General features: G+C 43.5%; 1 protein-coding gene across 1 annotated transcript in view; it reads left to right on the top strand.

The window, feature by feature from the left end:
* Positions 1–17,969, top strand: part of LIAS (lipoic acid synthetase) — a 917,328-nt gene that overhangs the window by 621,363 nt on the left and 277,996 nt on the right. Inside the window, exon 7 of the mRNA XM_044062935.1 lies at positions 26–171. Coding sequence (XP_043918870.1) covers positions 26–171 — 146 coding nt within the window. The remainder of the gene's footprint in view (positions 1–25; positions 172–17,969) is intronic.

The raw sequence follows: 17,969 nt of genomic DNA, 5'->3' as shown, positions 1-17,969 counted from the left end.
TTTTTGCTTTTTTGTTTTTGTATAGATTTGTTCGTGATCCCAGAGCAAATTTTGACCAGTCACTGAGCATTTTGCGGCATTCAAAAGAAGTGCGTCGTGATGTAATTTCCAAGACATCTTTAATGTTGGGACTAGGCGAGACAGAAGAAGAAGTGTATGAAACAATGCAAGGTCAGAATTTATATATTATATATATATCTTCCGCAGGAGCTGAGTGATTGACATGTATTTTTTCTGTTTGTGGGAAATAATTTAACATTTTTCAGGAGTATCTCATTGATATAATTCGAGGCATGGGTGTGAGAGGGTACAACCTTGTCTTGAAGGTGTAGATAAAAAACATTTGACATGTTTCATTTCAAAAAATAAATACAACACCTAAATTTTACAAGAGTAATAATTCTGGCTTGTTTTTTTAGTTTGTGTCCTAAAGCTGGAGCCTGTGTTTAAGTCCATAATGCCCAGAGTTCCAGCTAAAGGAATCACCTGCTGCTGTAGTCACACTGACCTTCTTAACTTATGTTTTGTCCTTTGTCATTGTTAATTGGCACCATATGTTCTCCCTTTAAGCATTCTTATAATGGCTTGGACAAAAGTTTAGCATCTGACAGTTGATAAGCTTTCTTTTCCATTTCAGACTGGATATGTTTCTTTAGAACTGCTTAGTCCAGTGTAGAAGCACTTTTATTTTGAAGAATGAGGTATGAAAGACCCCCTTCCATGACACATAATAGAATTGTCTCCTTTTGCTGGTTCATATAAGTAGTTATCCATACAGGACATACTGCCATGCCACATTAATCACTGAAAGGTGCCTGCAGCAGTTTGTTGAGGGTGAAGCCCTGACTATGGCCCAGCTGGCCGGAGTTCAAGTAGCAGGCAGTGAGGATGGCATGCCCATGCATGGTGGTGGTGGGTGGGTGGGTGGGGGGGGGGGAGTTGATTCATATTCCTGTCCATCCACTGTAGCTCATCTCTTGAACAACCTCATGCTTTTATTCAGTGAGTTAGAGTTAAACAATTACTACTAAATTCCTCTAAAACAAAAACACTGCTTTTTTGGCAGTAGGCAAAAGCTCACTTCTATCTCCAGGCCTCACAAAATCCTTGATTATCTTAATAACACCATTGAAAATGTCACTTCATTCAAATACCTACGGATTTGGTTAGACAATTTCCTAAATTTCCTACTCAACCTAGATTACACACACACAAAAATCAATTCTCTCCTATAATGGGCTAATAGGATTTTCCCTTAGGTTCATAGTAGGTACTAGGCTATCTGCCCAACGGCATTTATAAGCCTAGCCAGAGTGTGTCAGCTTTTGCTGCCCCATTGATTAATTAACTGAGCCTCTGTCAAGAAGAGCCAATGAAGTGATCCCAGGGGTGTATTTTCTGTTACCCATCCACTCGTCAAGGTTTCTCTTGAAGAGTGTTAGTGAGGGGCTCTGCCTAATGTAGTTAGGAATTTTGTTCCAAAGCATGGGGAGTCTCTGTGACAGGAATCTGTCCCTCCAGCATGTTCTGCTTATTGTTGTGGCGAGGTTTAGCTCACTAGAGTGAGTGGCTCTCGGTGACTTGGGATTTCTTTAGGTGGAGCATGTCCATCAATTCTGAGTTGGACATGGCTTTGTAAGTCAGGCAGAGATCACCTCTGAATAAGCGATATTCCACTGAATACAACCAGAGTTTTTCCAGTCGGGCTGCATAGGACATATGTTTGAGGCCAGTAATCCTCTTGGTGAGGTACTTTTGTGGTCTTTCCAGCTGTTGGAAGTGTCTTGTGAGGTACATTCCAAATGGGGCATTATACTCTATGATGGGTCTGATGAGTGAAGAGTACAGGTGCACTATAACCTCTTTTTTTCTAGATGCGAACCCTTTAGTAATTAGATGGGCTACATAGAAGGATTTCCTAACTACTTTGGCAATATGATTGTTAAAGGAGAGATTACTATCTACCTGGGTCCCCAGATCTCTTATTACCTCTTCTGTATTGAGGGGGCTGTCACCTATGTGGTAATTCATGGGTGTTTTGTTTTTCCCAAACCGGATAACTACGCATTTTTTGCATTTAGCTTGAGACCATGACTTTGACGCCAGGAGTCCATCTCAGTAAGGCCCTTTTGGAGAATGTCCGTGTCAGCCAGAGAATCAGTTATGGCTCCCAGTTTGCAGTCATCGGTGAACTTGGTTAGCCATAGTCCTCCTGTGTTTGTCTGTACTTCTGAGAAGTATATGCCGAACAGTAGGGGTCCCAGGACCGAGCCTTGTGGGACACCACTTGTGACTGGCTTAGAGTCGGACCTGGAGCCCGCGGTTCTTACTGTGTGAGCTCTGTCTGTAAGCCAGCTGGCAACCCATCTCGTGACATAGGGGTTTATGTTCAGGCTGGTGAGTTTTTCTATAATTCCCGAGTGGGGAATGGTGTCAGAAGCCGTAGCAAGGTCAAGGTAGGCTGTGTGAACTACCTTCCCCTCATCTATGATCTTGGTGACTGTCTCGAAGAAGTCAACCAGGTTTTTATTTTATTTTATTTACATTTGTTGACCGGGAGTGTCCGACTGGACTTAGGTCCATTTTCAGCTGAGGCCTGGGGAGAAAAGCTCCACAGTTAAAATATACAGACAGTAGTTACATTGGATTTACATAGCGATTAACAACTTGATTAACATAGCAATTAATTACAAACATAGTTACGGATGAAGAACATAGTACATCAGTAGACAACTAGAATCTTTTAGTAGGCATGATCTGCCCTTAACAAAGCCGAACTGGGTCTGGTCAAGTGTTTGGAGGTTCCCAATGTCTTTGTTAATGAGTTCTATGTTATTGCGGTCCATAGCCTTGCAGACCAGGCTAGTCAGGCTTATGGGACAATAGTTACCAGGGTCAGTTGTGGCCCCTCCTTTGTGGAGCGGAATAACCGTTGTTGTGCGCCATTCTATGGGCATGTAGCCTATGGAGAGGCTGAGGTTGAACAGTGTGTTTAGGTGGGGGGGTTAGTTCATTCTGTAGTTCATTCAAGACCCTGTAGAAATACCATAGGTAAAGATAAATTACTAGCTTAGGCAGAATATTGTCTTCTGAGCGGCGCAGTGGTGCAGCGGTTAACATTGTTGCTTTACAGCAAGAGGTTCTCCAGTTTGATTTTTGGCTGGGGTGCCTTCTGTGCGGAAGCTGCCCTGCATGTCCTCCATGTATTCGTGTGGGTTTCTTCCAGGTACTTCGGTTTCATCCCACATTCCAAAGACATGCGTCTGGAGCATTTCTCCCCTGGCCTCAGCTGAAAATAGGCTCTGTCCTAGTCAGACTTTCCCAGTCAACAAATGATAAATAAGTGAATGCTGCAGCTTCTGAAAGAAATGTGTCCACCATTCAGTCCACTTCAGATTCCATTTGCAGATTCATCACTACACCCTACCCACCACCCACCCAGGAAATGAACACCAGTGCAAAGCACTGAAAAGGCTAACTGGCTACCTGTGAAACAACATGCTGAATTTCTACTTGCCTCTCAACTATTTAAACTTATCAAAAAGTATATTTTTCCCCATTAGCTTCCAGACCATTCAGAGATGTGCCAACATGAAATGTTAAAAATTTTAGGCACTCATGTCCTCTCCTCCAAATCCCCCAAACTAGGCTTCACTACGCAGACCATGCTTTCTCAATCCTTGGTCCCAAACTATGGGAATCTCTTCCTTCTATGTAAAGATCATTCCTCTTCCCCCATTTTCTAATCAGATGTAAAAGCACATTTCAAGACTCCTGGAAAATGTGGTTGTTACCTCTCTGGTCATATAACTTAACCTCTTCATTCTGTTCTTCCGTTTACATTCCTTGCTCTGACTCGGGTATTTTGAGTGTGATTTTTTTTAGCATGCTGACTCTGATTTCCACTCTGTATAATTCATTTATGTATTGTTTTTTCAGTCACTCTATAGTCATTTATCTATTGCCTTTATACCCTCAAGCCAACTGTAATATTCGCAATTATATCATTGAATTTCTGAGTCCGTTATTTTCTTTGTCAGTAGCTCTAAGCATAAAACAAAAAAACCTGCACCTAGACAGTTTATTTATTGTTAATTAGGTCACTAGGCAGTAGTGTGTTTTTTTTCAGGAATTACTCTATAGTAGTGTCATGGTTAAATAACCCGCTGAGAGTCTTACAGAAACTGTATTCCTTCCTATCTCATCTGAGGTGGTGTATACTTTTTTGTTGACCTTTTGTATATTTATCAAGCCTCACTCTTGATTGTGTGGATTAACTTCAAGGGCAAAGTTACTGGTTACAAGCTGAAGGTCTGCTGGCATTCCATACCGTACTTTAGGGCCTGCTTGCTTTGCGCTTGCTTTTGTGTAGGAGCCACTCTGGAAGTGAGATTACAGACATCTTGCAATTGACCATGTCCCCAGGCCCATTACTAGCAGTCATGCTTATGCAGAGGAAATCTCATCCTTCATAAACTTCCAGAAGTAATTTAGAGGAGATCTTGTTTTAACCCCCCCCCAGAGTGAGAGTTGTTCAAAAAGACACTGTCCTTCCTAGTTGAACAGCTTACTGAATACTTGTCTTGTTAAGTATTTGATTGGATATTCATTCTGCTAGGATTAGCTGAAATTTTCCTCTACTACTAATACTTGCGTCTAAGCTTTCAGTGAGCTATAGGTCTGTCTTGGTGTTGACTGGAATCCCATAACGAAGCCTCTCAATAAATTTCTGTACACGAAAAAAATAAAGGGTCAGTTCTTCCAGTCATTTTACATAAAGGCTATTTACTACATTCTTTAAACATATTATAATTCTTAAAAAAAAAAAAAACATTGATCTGAAGTAGCTACTTCATTTGATCTGCAACCTGTGGGAGTCGGATCCGTCCTCGGATCCGAACCGGCAGCTTTCCAAGCTTCAAGATCCGTGCTCCTAGCTCCTCTCCCTACCCATAATCCCTTGCTACCAACCACATTACCTCAGATCGTTTTTTGCCGCGGCTAAAGACAGTTGCTTCTTTGTGAAGAGCTCCTGGCCTGGTGAGATTGTTCCTTTTTCTATAGCTATTTCCCGATTGCTTCGGCTCCGACCCCGATCCTATCCTCGGAGCCGAGGAGTTTGCTTTCTCAGGCTGGTGACATTGAATCTCCCTCGGCTTTTGAGGTGGTGGAGAGGGTACTGTCGAGGTCATCCAGGTCCCCGACCGGGCCTTGGGATCCACCCGTGCCCCCCACTGTATCAGGGTCTGTCTTCGATCATCCGTCCATCTGGACAGCCTGCCCAAAGCCTCCAGTTAGTTCCTAGGGAGGAACACCACCCGGTGGACGAGCCCTCTTCGGACAGCCCCGCCGAAGAGGTGCCTCGGAAGCACCAGTGCAAAAGGAGGCACCTGGACTCCCCCGAGTCCATTACCACGGATACGGATTTGGATGATACGGAGGGTTCCCCAAGGTCACCCCCCCCCCGAAGATGTCTCATTTGGAGACATCATGGAAATGTTGCGTATAAGAGGGGGGTGGTCTGCCCAAAAGCCCTCCCTGGACGAGTCCGTATTTCTGGAGGCCTTTGAGGCAGGCCCATCTACCTCCTGGGTGTCCCCCCCAGCCGACCCCTTGGTGGACCTAATTACCACCAGGGCTTGGAAGGAGCCCGACACCGTGGAGCCTATCCCTAGACGCCCAGATAAGGTCCTCAGCCCTCCTTCTGATAGACCTTCTTGGTCCAAAGGCGCGCCGGTTGATGCTATGTTGGTGGCAGCGGCCACTAAGAAAGAACTTGCCCTAGAAAGTTCTTCAGTCCATCCGCCGGACAAGGAGTCCCGGGCTTTGGACCGTATTGTGAAGCGGATGTTTGCTTCAGCGACCTTTGCCATAAGGTCGCTGAACTACATGGCACACACCATCAGGCTACAGCGTGACTTAATTAAAGAATACACTGCAGCCCCTCTGGAGTCCATGTCGGTCCCAGACAAAAAGGTTTTTGAGACTCGAATGGCCACTCTAAAGTCCATATCAAATACATCTATGCAGCTTCTTTCCCATGCCACGGAAGGAGCCGCTAGAGCTAGCGGAGCGGGAGTAGTCTTGCGACGGCACTCCTGGCTCCGCCTTTGTGACTTCACGGATCCCTTCAAGGCGTCCTTCGCGAACGCCCCTTACGATGGTTCAGCCTTATTTGGCTCATCAGTTCGCGACACGCTTGTCCAAAGCGAAAAAGATGGGAAGACGCTGTCGGCCGTCGGAGTCCGCTTCTCTAGCCCTCAAAGATCCTTCTCCAGGAATCAGAGGGGGCAAAAGAAGCTGTGGTTCCGTAAATCTCAGCATTCCCGTCCCGCTGCGGACAACTCGTCCTCTAGAGGCAGAGGAGGACAAGGTGGACGCCGGCCCAGAAGCAGAGGGGGCCCGCGTAACTTCGGGTCTAGACAACCTTTCTCAGAGGGACCCGCGCAACAGCCCTGAGGTCTTGCCCGACTGTCCCTCTCTGGAGGCAGTCGGGGGGCGATTATCGGAGCACCTGTCAAATTGGGAGTCCATTACAAACGATCGATGGGTGCTCCGGATAATATCCAGAGGTTACACGACACCGTTCTCACACCCCCCCCAAACCCAAACATCTCCCCGATGTTCCACCCCATCAAATGGAATCTTCAACTCAAGAAATTTCAGAGTTGCTAAGAAAAAGAGCCATCCAGCCCGTCCCCCCAGATCAATCCGGATTGGGTTATTACTCCAGGTTCTTTTTGGTGCCAAAGAAAACGGGGGACCTCAGACCCATTCTAGACCTTTTGTCCCTGAACCTGTTCATACCCAAGGAAAAGTTCCGGATGGTCACCCTCCAATCTATTCTCCCCCTTCTTCAGGAGAATGACTGGATGTGCTCGTTGGACCTCAAAGATGCGTACTACCATATACTAATGGACAGACGATCCAGGAGGTTCCTCCGCTTCCGGCTAGGAGCCAGTCATTATCAGTTCAGGGTTCTTCCATTTGGCCTAACCTCAGCCCCCAGAGTGTTTACCAAATTCATGGCAGTGGTTGCAGCCCACCTGAGATTCCAGGGCATTCAGGTGTTCCCTTACCTGGACGACTGGCTCCTCACCGCCCCCAACAAGCATCTTCTGGTTACGGCGAGTGGTTACGCCCTATCTCTGTTTGGTCATTTGGGCATTTCAGTGAATCTAAAGAAATCCTGCCTGTGCCCCACTCAAGCCCTAGAATTCATAGGGGCCAGGTTGGATACTTGAATCTCCAGAGTGGTTCTGACATCGCTCAGGCTGAACAGTTTGTCTCGCCAAGCCTTGGACATTCTTCGGAGCCCCGCTCCTCCAGCAGAATTAGTCCTGAGGGCGTTAGGGTCTATGTCGGCAGCGATCGGCCTCTCTCTCCATGCCCGTCTGCGAATGCTTGTGTTACAATGGACTCTCCAGGTCCAATGGTCACTATCGGTCCATCCCTTGGACATGCCGATTCCTCTGAGCAGGGCTTGCAGGGACTCCCTACTTTGGTGGTTACAGGCTCGAGAACTCAAAGAAGGGAGACCCTTTGTGATTCCCCCAGTCAAAGCCACGTTGACCACGGACGCTTCCTGCCTCGGGTGGGGCGGGCTTTACGCAGGCAAGTCCGTCCAAGGCACGTGGACTTCTCTAGAGACTGCATTGCATATCAACATCCTAGAGATGAGGGCAGTGCTGTTGGCGTTGCAAGCTCTCCATCACCTTCTACCTCTGGGGACTATTGCAATCCAGACGGACAACATGTCCGTTGTCTGGTATATAAACAAACAGGGAGGGACCAGGTCTTACCCCCTGTGTCGAGAGGGACCAGGTCTTACCCCCTGTGTCGAGAAGCCATGAGAGTGTGGGAATGGGCTATTTCCACCAACCGCTTTCTGATAGCAACGCACATTCCGGAGCGGTCCAACATGTTAGCAGACAGCTTAAGTCAGGTGTTTCTCAGCCCTTACGAGTGGTCTCTGAATACCTCTGTCGCGAAGCAGATATTCCTCAAATGGGGTCAACCTCGCTGCAACCTTTTTGCCTCTCCCCTAAACTCAAAATGCAGTGATTACTTCGCGATAGTTCCCCCCAGAGGGGAATCCCCCAGGGACGCTCTGGTGCATGCTTGGCCGCCCGGTCTCCTTTATGCTTATCCTCCTCTTCCACTGATGACGAAATTCATCCAGAAAGCCTGTCGGTTGGGGAGCAGAGTGATTCTCATTGCCCCATTCTGGCCTCGACAAGTCTGGTTCCCCTTTCTGCAGTCTCACAGTGTGGCCCCCCCATGGGTTCTGGATCCCAGACCAGACCTAATCTCGCACCCGACGAGATGCCACACTCCGAACCTGGTCAACCTGAGGCTCACGGCCTGGTTGATCCAGTTCTGTTAATGGCAAGGACTCCCGGTATCTCGTCCCTGGTTAAGGCCATTCTGGTGGCAGCTCATAAGCCATCCACCAGAAAGCTCTATAACAGTAAATGGAAACGCTTTTCCATCTGGGCAAAGGATAAGGACTTAGATCCCTTTACGGTTCCTATTCCCACTATCCTGGACTTCCTATCCCTCCTTTTTAGGCAGGGAGCTAGTGCGTCCACCATTAAAGTCCAACTTGCAGCCATCTCTCATTATCATGTGGGGGATGGCATAAATTCTTTGGCATCAGCAAAGATATGCAAAGCCTTCTTAAAAGGCGCGTTTCTCTTAAAGCCTCCCATTAAGCCGGCTATTCCTCCATGGGATCTTACCTTGGTCTTGCAAACATTAACAGGACCACCTTTCGAACCGGCGGCCTCAGTGCCTTTAAAATTCTTATCTTGGAAAACGGCCTTCTTGGTTGCTATTACCTCAGCCAAGCGGGTATCAGAGTTGCAAGCTTTATGCGTTAAGTATCCATACCTTATTTTTCACAAAGATAGGGTGGCCCTCAGGACTAATCCTTCTTTTCTACCTAAGGTAGCCACAGAGACTAATATTAATCAGTCTATTAATCTCCCTGTTTTCTTCCCGAGTTTCCAAAACAAAGGTGAATACATATTGCACAAATCGGATGTGCACAGACAACTACGTTTTTACTTGCATAGGACTAAAGATTTTCGCAAGTCAGACCATTTGTTTGTTTCTTATGCTAAGTCAGCCATGGGCAAACCAATTTCTAAGGTGACAGTGGCAAATTGGATCTCTCAATGTATTAGACAAGCATACATTTCAGCTGGGAAGCCAGCTCCGATTGCCGTTCGGGCGCATTCTACTAGATCTGTGGCTACCTCAACAGCTTTTTGGTCTAGAGTTCCAGTAGATTATATTTGTTCAGCAGCTACCTGGTCTTCTTCCCACACGTTCATTTCTCATTACAAGCTGGACATGATCTCCAGAAGTAGGGCTTCCTTTGGATCCACGGTGCTTCGGAATATCCTTCCGTAGGGACCACCCAGGGCCTTTAAGTAAGCTGGGGACTCTGTCCCACAGGTTGCAGATCAAATGAAGTAGCTACTTCAGATAAAGAAGTTATGTACTCACCATAACGTTCCATCTGAGTAGATACTTCATTTGTCTGCAACCGACCTCCCCCTGCCATCCCCCGAACCTCGGTAACCTATTGTCCTTTGGAGAATTTCTTCTCCGTCTTTAGCCTATAGGGCAAAATAATCGATCTGAGGTAATGTGGTTGGTAGTAAGGGATTATGGGTAGGGGGGAGGAGCTAGGAGCTCGGATCTTGAAGCTTGGAAAGCTGCTGGTTCGGATCCGACTCCCACAGGTTGCAGACAAATGAAGTATCTACTCAGTTGGAACGTTATGGTGAGTATATAACTTTTTTATTGACTGTCAAGTACAAGAATTTAAGTGAAAATTTTGATTGTGCTGACACAGTAGTCACACATTTGCTGGCAAACGGAACAAAAAAAAAGTAAAATTGGTACATGAAATTCTTTGCCAGGTTATACAGAAATGCTGGCTTCTGCAAGCTTTTACGATGCGTTTATTTCTAACTTTAACTAGTACTTGCTTTCCACTGAAGAGTCAGCATCTCTTTCTAGCAACTGTGGCCTAGATAAATTAAGTTCTTCTGCATGATGCATTGTCCACTTGTAAAAATATACTTGCTAGACCTTCTTGTTAAGCTACAATTCCCTTAAAAATGTGGGTTTTGCTTCATCTGAACTTTAGCAAATTACAGTTGGGATTTGGTTGCAGCATCATGTCCTTCTCATGGAAGGCACATTCAGCAGCCTTTGTAAAGAATATTGGTGCTAGGATGATGCTGAAGATTACAGCTGTCTATGCTTGTAAGATGATCTTACTTTGAAATGACTTCCATAGTGCATCCTGCCTTTGCACTGATGTCAGCACAAAGAAGTGTCAACAGTGAAATTATTGGGATCCATAATGATATTTACGTAGTGTGGTTATAAATGCAGTTCCTTGGTGCTTATAATGTTGACTGTTGCATATTTAAGTCCAGGGGTTTGGTATTGTGCTTTTCCATTATTTGGAGGACACAAAAAATTTACACCAGCATTGTCTTTTACAAGCCCTGCTCAGTTTAGGAGATGATCACTGTTAACTGCTTGAAAGGGGAGGCACAAGCTTTTAAGCGTCTGCTTAAAAGTGTGTATCGCTAAGGCATATAATGCTTCACATGATTGTTTGACTAGTTTTGTTGCTATGCCTTCAAATTCCCTGTGTGGTTGTAGTCATTAAGACAGTAAACAGGGCCATCAGTGGTACTATTCTGTTTTTGACCTTTGTCCAACATCCATATTTTTTAAAATATTTTTGATTTTTTTGTAGTACAAGGACAAATTGCAGCAAAACCCTTCGACATATAAGCAGTTGTAAAGAATATAAATATTAGTAGCTTCAAGACAAATAAATGCAGCTCATAGGATTCCCAGCCCTAAATAATTAATAATGTATTACTAGTTTTACAAATAAACAACATTCTGCCATATCTAACAACGGATCTACTTCACATAGTCAAATTTTCACTTATTGAAACTTAAAAGGATGAGATGAAAATTTACTTTCACGAGCACTCGGATCACCACAATTTTACTCTGGGAAAGGACGTACTTGACCACCATGACAAAATAAGCAATCCGAAGCAAATCAAACCCACCCAAGTGGGGAATGTGAGGAGCTGCGAACCCCACCCCCAACTAGATATACCAGCTCCAAGATCGCACTACAGTGGGGAAAAGGGCAAAGTTCACCATGGTGGCAAAGTGTTTCCTTTTCTGGAGTAAAATTCCAGTGATCAGAGTGTTCATGAAAGTAAGTTTTAGGCGAAGACGTCTCGTCCTGTTAAGTTTCAGGTAAGTGAAAATTCGATCATGTAAATGGGATCCATAACACGGTAGTGTAAAGATTAGCATTAGGTGTTGCTCACTGCTGATGTGACACCCTGACTCCATCTGCAGATGAGAAAAAGGGAGTTGATGCTGATGTTGAAACTCATAAGAGTTAATAAAGTCATTTGAAAATTGACCCCTCAGAACCTTTTGTGGACAACTCTGAATTTACAAACTTTACTGTACATTATTGGCTTCAAATAATAATTCCAATAAATTTGCCAGTAAGCATGTTAAATGCATTTCAGAATCAGAAATACTTTATTGATACTACAGGAAATTGCTTATTTTACAACTGCACAAAGCCGCAGTGGTACAGCAGTAGCATTGTTGCCTCACAGCAAGAGGTTCTCCTGTTCGATTCTCAGCTGGAGTGCCTTCTGTGTGGAGTCTGCATGTCCTCCCTGTGGTCGAATGGCCTCCGAAAGACATGCGTGAATGGGCGTGCCTTCGCTGAAGGTTGGGCATCGGGCTGGCAACTTGGCACCATAAAAAAAAATCTACTGCCAGTCATTAGCTGACCGGAGTTCCGCTGTGGTGACCCCTAACCGGGAAAAGCCGAAAAGACAAACAACAACAGATAAACATAGACAAAACGTAGAACAAACACATTATATAGTTAGATATGACAAATACTATACTCAATTATGTTACCCTACATATATAACAGCAATGCCTGACATAAGTACACTGTTGACCATAGCCAATGTATTGGATGAGTTTGATACCACATATAGTAGTGATATGAAAGGGAGGAGCCTTTTGTTTTAATTCCCACTCACACTAGGATATGGGGTATTGCACATTACAATACTTTTAACTAAGGTATAGCATATTGTACAAAGGATAATTGCATTGATGATTAATATTGCACTGAAAAAAAAGGGAGAGGAAAAAGGATGCAGATTATTGCAATAATTTATGAAGCAGAATGTATCCTAACCAAACAAGGTAGTAATAGTCATTTCAACAAAAAGTGCAAGTTCCCTAAGATTTCCTGTTGGCAAGTTAACATATTTTGCGTAGTGATAAATTACTAAAGATAGTTCTTAACCTATAGGGAAAACCAAAAGCATGTAAAATATGCACTTAGTTTGCCTCACAAGTAATACATTTGGCAGAAAGTCCATAACAATAGGCCTGATTGTAAAAGATTCACTCCGAGTACAAGGGATCACTTAATGCTGAAAGCAGGTCTTTTTTGATCTGGTCCCTGATGCAAGCCATTTTATAGATAGGCCTTACATTGAAGTAGGTCACTTACACTGAGAGCAACTTTTTTTTGGAATGTGGCTCAATAAGTTGCTTTCTTGGAAGGGGTGAGATGTGTATTCAGAGAAATGTAGTGTGTGTAAATAACAGTAAATAGGATGCAGTTCCTTGAATAAACCCAGGTATTCTACCGCAAAGTGTCAGTCTTGTATTACTGCCCATATTTGCCCTAGATTTCTGCATGTAAGCATATTTCCAAACTTGACCTTTAAAATTGTATTGTATATCTTGGGTGTAGTTATTCAAAACTAACAGCTATTCTACTCAGATGCACTAAGACCTTACTAAGTTTAATGCTAGTGGCTGCCAAAAATAGTAGAAAACAGAAATCAAAATGTAAAACAGCTATAATTGAAGTACATTGTAAAGAGGATAATATAATTGTTGATGTGATCTTTAGAAAAGGGAAGGAGCAAGTTACGTAGACATGGAATGTGTGGGAACAATATGTGCAGAATAATGTTCAGGAGGAGTGAGGTTTTGGGGAAGGCATGAATTAAGTAATTTATGTAATGTTGGAGTGAATTGTTAAAAGAAAGCACGACAATAATGAAATATGTTGCTGTTTTTCATTTTATATTAATGTGTCTGTACCATTTCATTGTTTTAAATGTGAGAATTTAATAAAGGTGTTTAACAAAAAATTTATATATATTCTATCCAAATGAAAATAAACTTCACCTTAAATTTAGGCCAGATAATTGTGGCAGTGTAGCCTCTCAATCTCTGTAGTCTATAATAATTACACATCAGTCTTCATGATGCAGATTCTGTTGCAGTAAAAGCACATGCAGTCAGATATTTCAGAAGTGCATAATTTGAAACACTTTTTTTGATTATCAGGGTATTAGTATTAGTAACTGTATGTTGGAATAGAAGTACAATACTAGTGATGTTCAAAAGTTTAACAATTTTTTTTTAATTTGACATTTGTTTCTGTAACAAAGTTATTAAAGACTACAATGAAATATATTAATAACTTAAAGATTTTGAACTCCACTAGTTCTTTTTTACTTAAAAAGGTAATGGCAAACAATGCTTTTTCTTTTTGAAAAGTGTTATGATAGTATTATACTAGGGGTTGATAAAACTAAAGGTCACTCAGTGGGGAAAGATTCAGGAAACAGAATTGTTGGCGATCCTAAATTGAATAATGTATGCCAGGGGAAGGAAGAATAGGCCCTAGAAACCTGATGTTTCAGACATCTGTAAATTTAACCTTTTTATATGAAGACATTGTGTAATGCAGTAGGAAGGACTGGAAAAACAAAATCTAATATCTTGAATATGTGAATATGTTTCTAGGAGAATATCCTAAAGATGCCCTGCCTGGTGACTTAAAGCTAGAAGACCTGGTCTTCTGGTGGAAATGTCAACTCTTGTTCTTTTATACACAAAGCTAGGAAAAATGTTCCCAGGAGTTAATCTGTGTTGCTGGAAATGTAACAGTGAAGAAAAGGGTGCTTGGGAATACATCTACTGGAGTTGTAATAGGCTAAGGGATTTCAGAAGGGACTTGGAGCAAGTGATGCTAAGGGATTTGGAGCAAGTGATTTCACAAATATCTGGGAAGAACCTCCCATTGATGAAAAGACTGTTTCCTGTAAGAGTAGGAGAAAAGGGGATAATTCCACAGAAGATAAAATGACTAATTTGGCTAATAATGCTCCTTGCTAAAAAAGGGATAACAAGAAAATGGAAATCCCCTTCTTCCCCCTGTAATTATCTCAGAGGTGATAGAGCTAGTTAAAAACATAAGAAGGTATGAAGAGAGATGCTGTGAAGCAGCTCATACTCTGGGAGCAGTGGGGTGAGACGATGGAGCCCTTGGCTTAGTTACTTGGAAGTCTGTGGACCTGCAAATGAAAAACTGTCAAGATGGAACAACAGCAATGGGAGAGAATTGTAGAGAGAGACCTCGAAGTCCACTAATAGCAAAGCTGGAAATGAGAGTACTCTAGGGCAGACAACTGGGAGGAGTTTAGTACAGGGGAAAGTCAGTAATTTTTATAGGATGTATAAGGCAAGAATGCAGGAGAGTTACTCCCTTCTCTTTTTTGCATTGTGGAGCACACCGTTAATGACATGCTGAAAAGTTAATGGTTTTATTATTTATAGTTCACAGGACAGTTAACCATAGCAACAGATATAGTAAATTAAGTCTATTTAAAATAAAATGCAGTTTAAAGGATGTGTAACTTTTGATATGGAGGTAAGTGGATTTGTATAAAATGCAAACTCACTTATTACAGGTACTACCTTAGCTGTCAACAGAGCTGATTTTGCACAACATTCTTGGTGCTTCTGCTTTAATGTAAAACTAAAATTTGAACAATAAACATATCATAGGTAGGTACTGGGCTATCGGCTCTGGGGACTATGTAAGCCTAGCCAAAAAAGTTCCCCGGCTTTCGCCACCCAAGAAAGTTATTTTACCTGCACCCCTGTCTAGCAGAGCCACAGAAGTGATCCCCAGGATGAATTTCCTTTTTCCCATCCAATTGTCGAGATTTTTCTTAGAGGGCTAATGAGGAACTTTGCTTACCATGAATGGGTAGTCTGTTCCAGAGCATGAAAATTCTCTGGAACAAGAATCTATCCCTCCAGCATGTTCAGTTTATTGTGATGGCAAGGTTTAGGTCCCTGGAGCGTGTGGCTCGGAGGGATTGAGGTTTCTTTAAGTGTAGCATGTCCAACAGATCTGGGTTTGAGATGGTTTTGTATGTTAGGCAAACATCGCCTCTGAGTAGGTGATAAGCGACGGAGTAGAGCTGGAGTTTTGTTTTTAGACGGTCTGCGAAATGCATCTGTTTGAGGCCAGTAATTCTCTTGGTGAGATATTTCTGTGGCTTTTCTCGTTGTTGTAGATGTCTTGCGAGGTACATGCCAAACGTTGTACTCTATAATGGGTCTGATTAAGGATGAGTAGAGAGGAACAATGACCTCTTTTTTTCTGGAGGAGAACCCCTTTGTGATGAGGTGTGCCACATAGAAGGATTTCCTGACTACTGTGGTGATGTGAATATCAAAGGAGAGACTACTGTCCACCTGTGTTCCAAGGTCTCTTATCACACTTTCAGTGTTTAGTAGGCTACTGCCTTTGTGGTAGTTCAGTGGTACAGTGTTTTTCCCAAAGGGAATGACAGTGCACTTCTTGGCATTGAGCTTGAGGCCATGACTTTGACACCAAGCATCAGTCTCAGTGAGGCCCCTTTGTAGAATGTCCACATCATTAGGTGATTCTATTATGGCACCTAGTTTGCAGTCATCTGCGAACTTCATTAGCCAAAGACCTGCTGTATTAGCTTGGACTTCTGAGAAGTAGATGCCAGACAGGAGAGGACCCAAGACTGAGCCCTGTGGTATTCCATTTGTCACTGGTCTGAAGTTCGATTTGGAGTCTGCTACTTTCACTGTGTAGGTTCTGTCAGTGAACCAGTTGGCCACCCATCTTGTGACATAGGGATTTATCCCCAGTCTAGTGAGTTTATCTATAATTCCATAGTGGGAGATGGTGTCAAAAGCCTTGCCGAGGTCAGGCTAGGCTGTGTGCACCACCTTACCCTTGTCCACTGCTCTGGTGACTGCTTCAAAGAAGTCGGTCAAGTTTAGGAGACATGACCTACCTTTTACAAACCCAAACTGAGTGGGGTCCAGAGTTTGGCTTGTTTATAAGTTTCAAGATGATATGTTCCATGGCCTTAGAGACCAGGCTCATCAAGCTAATGGGGCAGTAGTTCCCAAGGTGGGTGGTGGCACCCCCTTTGTGGAGTGCGATAACCGTCACTGTGCGCCATTCAGTAGGCACAAAGCCTGAAGTGAGGCTTTGATTGATCATGGTACTTAAGTGGAGTGCCAGTTCATTCTGTAGTTCATGCAGAATGCATCCTGGGATGTTGTCAGGTCCCATGGATGCTGTTTTCTTGGCTTTGGAGAGTGCGGTCTTTACTTGTGCAGCCGTGATGAACCTATCTGCCCGGATATTGGCAATATCAGTTGGTTCTGTATATCTAGTGCCATTGTGCTATAGCTCAGTGCAGATCTGAGTGTTGCCATTGATATTCTTGAGTTAGCTGTAGAATGCTTTGTGGTTGTTCATTAGAATCAGTGGCAATTTTATTTTCGTAACTAGCTTTGGAGGATTTTATGAGGGATCTCAGTTCTTACTGAGGCTGACCAGGGAGTTCCTGCAATCAGGGGATTTTACTCTTTTTTTTTGCAACAGCTTCTTCCTTCTGTTGTATAATTTGTTTATGGCAGGGGACCACCAGATTGGCTTCCTTTTTTGGAGGATAGCATCTTGGTTCTGTTGGGGGATGGCACGACCCATGCACTCGTGTATGTGCTCATACAGTGCGTTTGTATAAGATTCAGCAGTCGTACCTCTATTTTCCATCTGTATGGGTGTCGTGAAGTTTGCCACTTCTGTCTTAAGAAGCATGAAGTTGGCTTTGGAGAAGTTTTTTACGATGGTTTCCTTAATGGGGGGTGGGGGTGGAATATTGATGTCTAGGGTGATTAGCTTGTGGTCGGATCTGACCAGCGAGGAGTTGACCTCTAGCGTAGAACATCAGTTGACCATATTGGTAATGACCAGGTCCAGGATATTGCTGCCCCTGGTGGGGGTATGGACAAGCTGATCCAGAGCAGTGAATTCACGAATTCCAGAAAGCATTGAGCAAATGATTTAGTACATGAGTAGTTTTCCCAGATGATGGTGGGGTAGTTGAAATCGCCCATTATTAGAGTATTGGGCTGTACCTTAATATTACACAGTATATCAAGAAAAGTGGAGTGGGCATCCTGAGGCATGGCATGGGATCTTTAACAAGCTACAGCCTGGATTGCAGTCTTGCCCAGTGTTAGTTGTACTTGTATAATTTCGGATACATTATTTTCAGCAACTAGCCTGGAGATGTGGATATCCTTAATGAATATGGACACTTCTTCTTTAGTGTTTCGGTCCAGGTTAGGTGGCCGAAAGGTGTGGTATGAGTTATAGCCTGGTAATGCAAGGGTGCTCTCTGAAGCCTTGAACCAGGTCTCAGTCACTGCACAGTTGTCAATATTCTCCATTTTAAGGAGTGCCTCGAGTGAGTGCATTTTGAGGTTTAGACTTCTAGCATTGAGTAGCATTACCTTCAGATTTTGCTTGCTTATAACTGCTACAGTGGTGTTTGTCATTTGAACCCTGCCTAAAAAAAGCACTATAGGGGTGACAAGAGCCTTAGCCAGTATCCGGAATCCCAGGGGCGACAGGTGCAGACCATCTCTGACAAAGCCTCATGGTCTGTCGATCATGTCGCCCCAGGCATGGGTCTTTGAATTATAAAAAAAAAAATATATATATA

This window comes from Protopterus annectens, chromosome 2.part1, assembly GCF_019279795.1.
Source record: "Protopterus annectens isolate FY-2018-M chromosome 2.part1, PAN1.0, whole genome shotgun sequence".
NCBI classification, from domain to species: domain Eukaryota; kingdom Metazoa; phylum Chordata; order Ceratodontiformes; family Protopteridae; genus Protopterus; species Protopterus annectens.
This window is presented reverse-complemented; position numbering and strand designations above follow the sequence as displayed.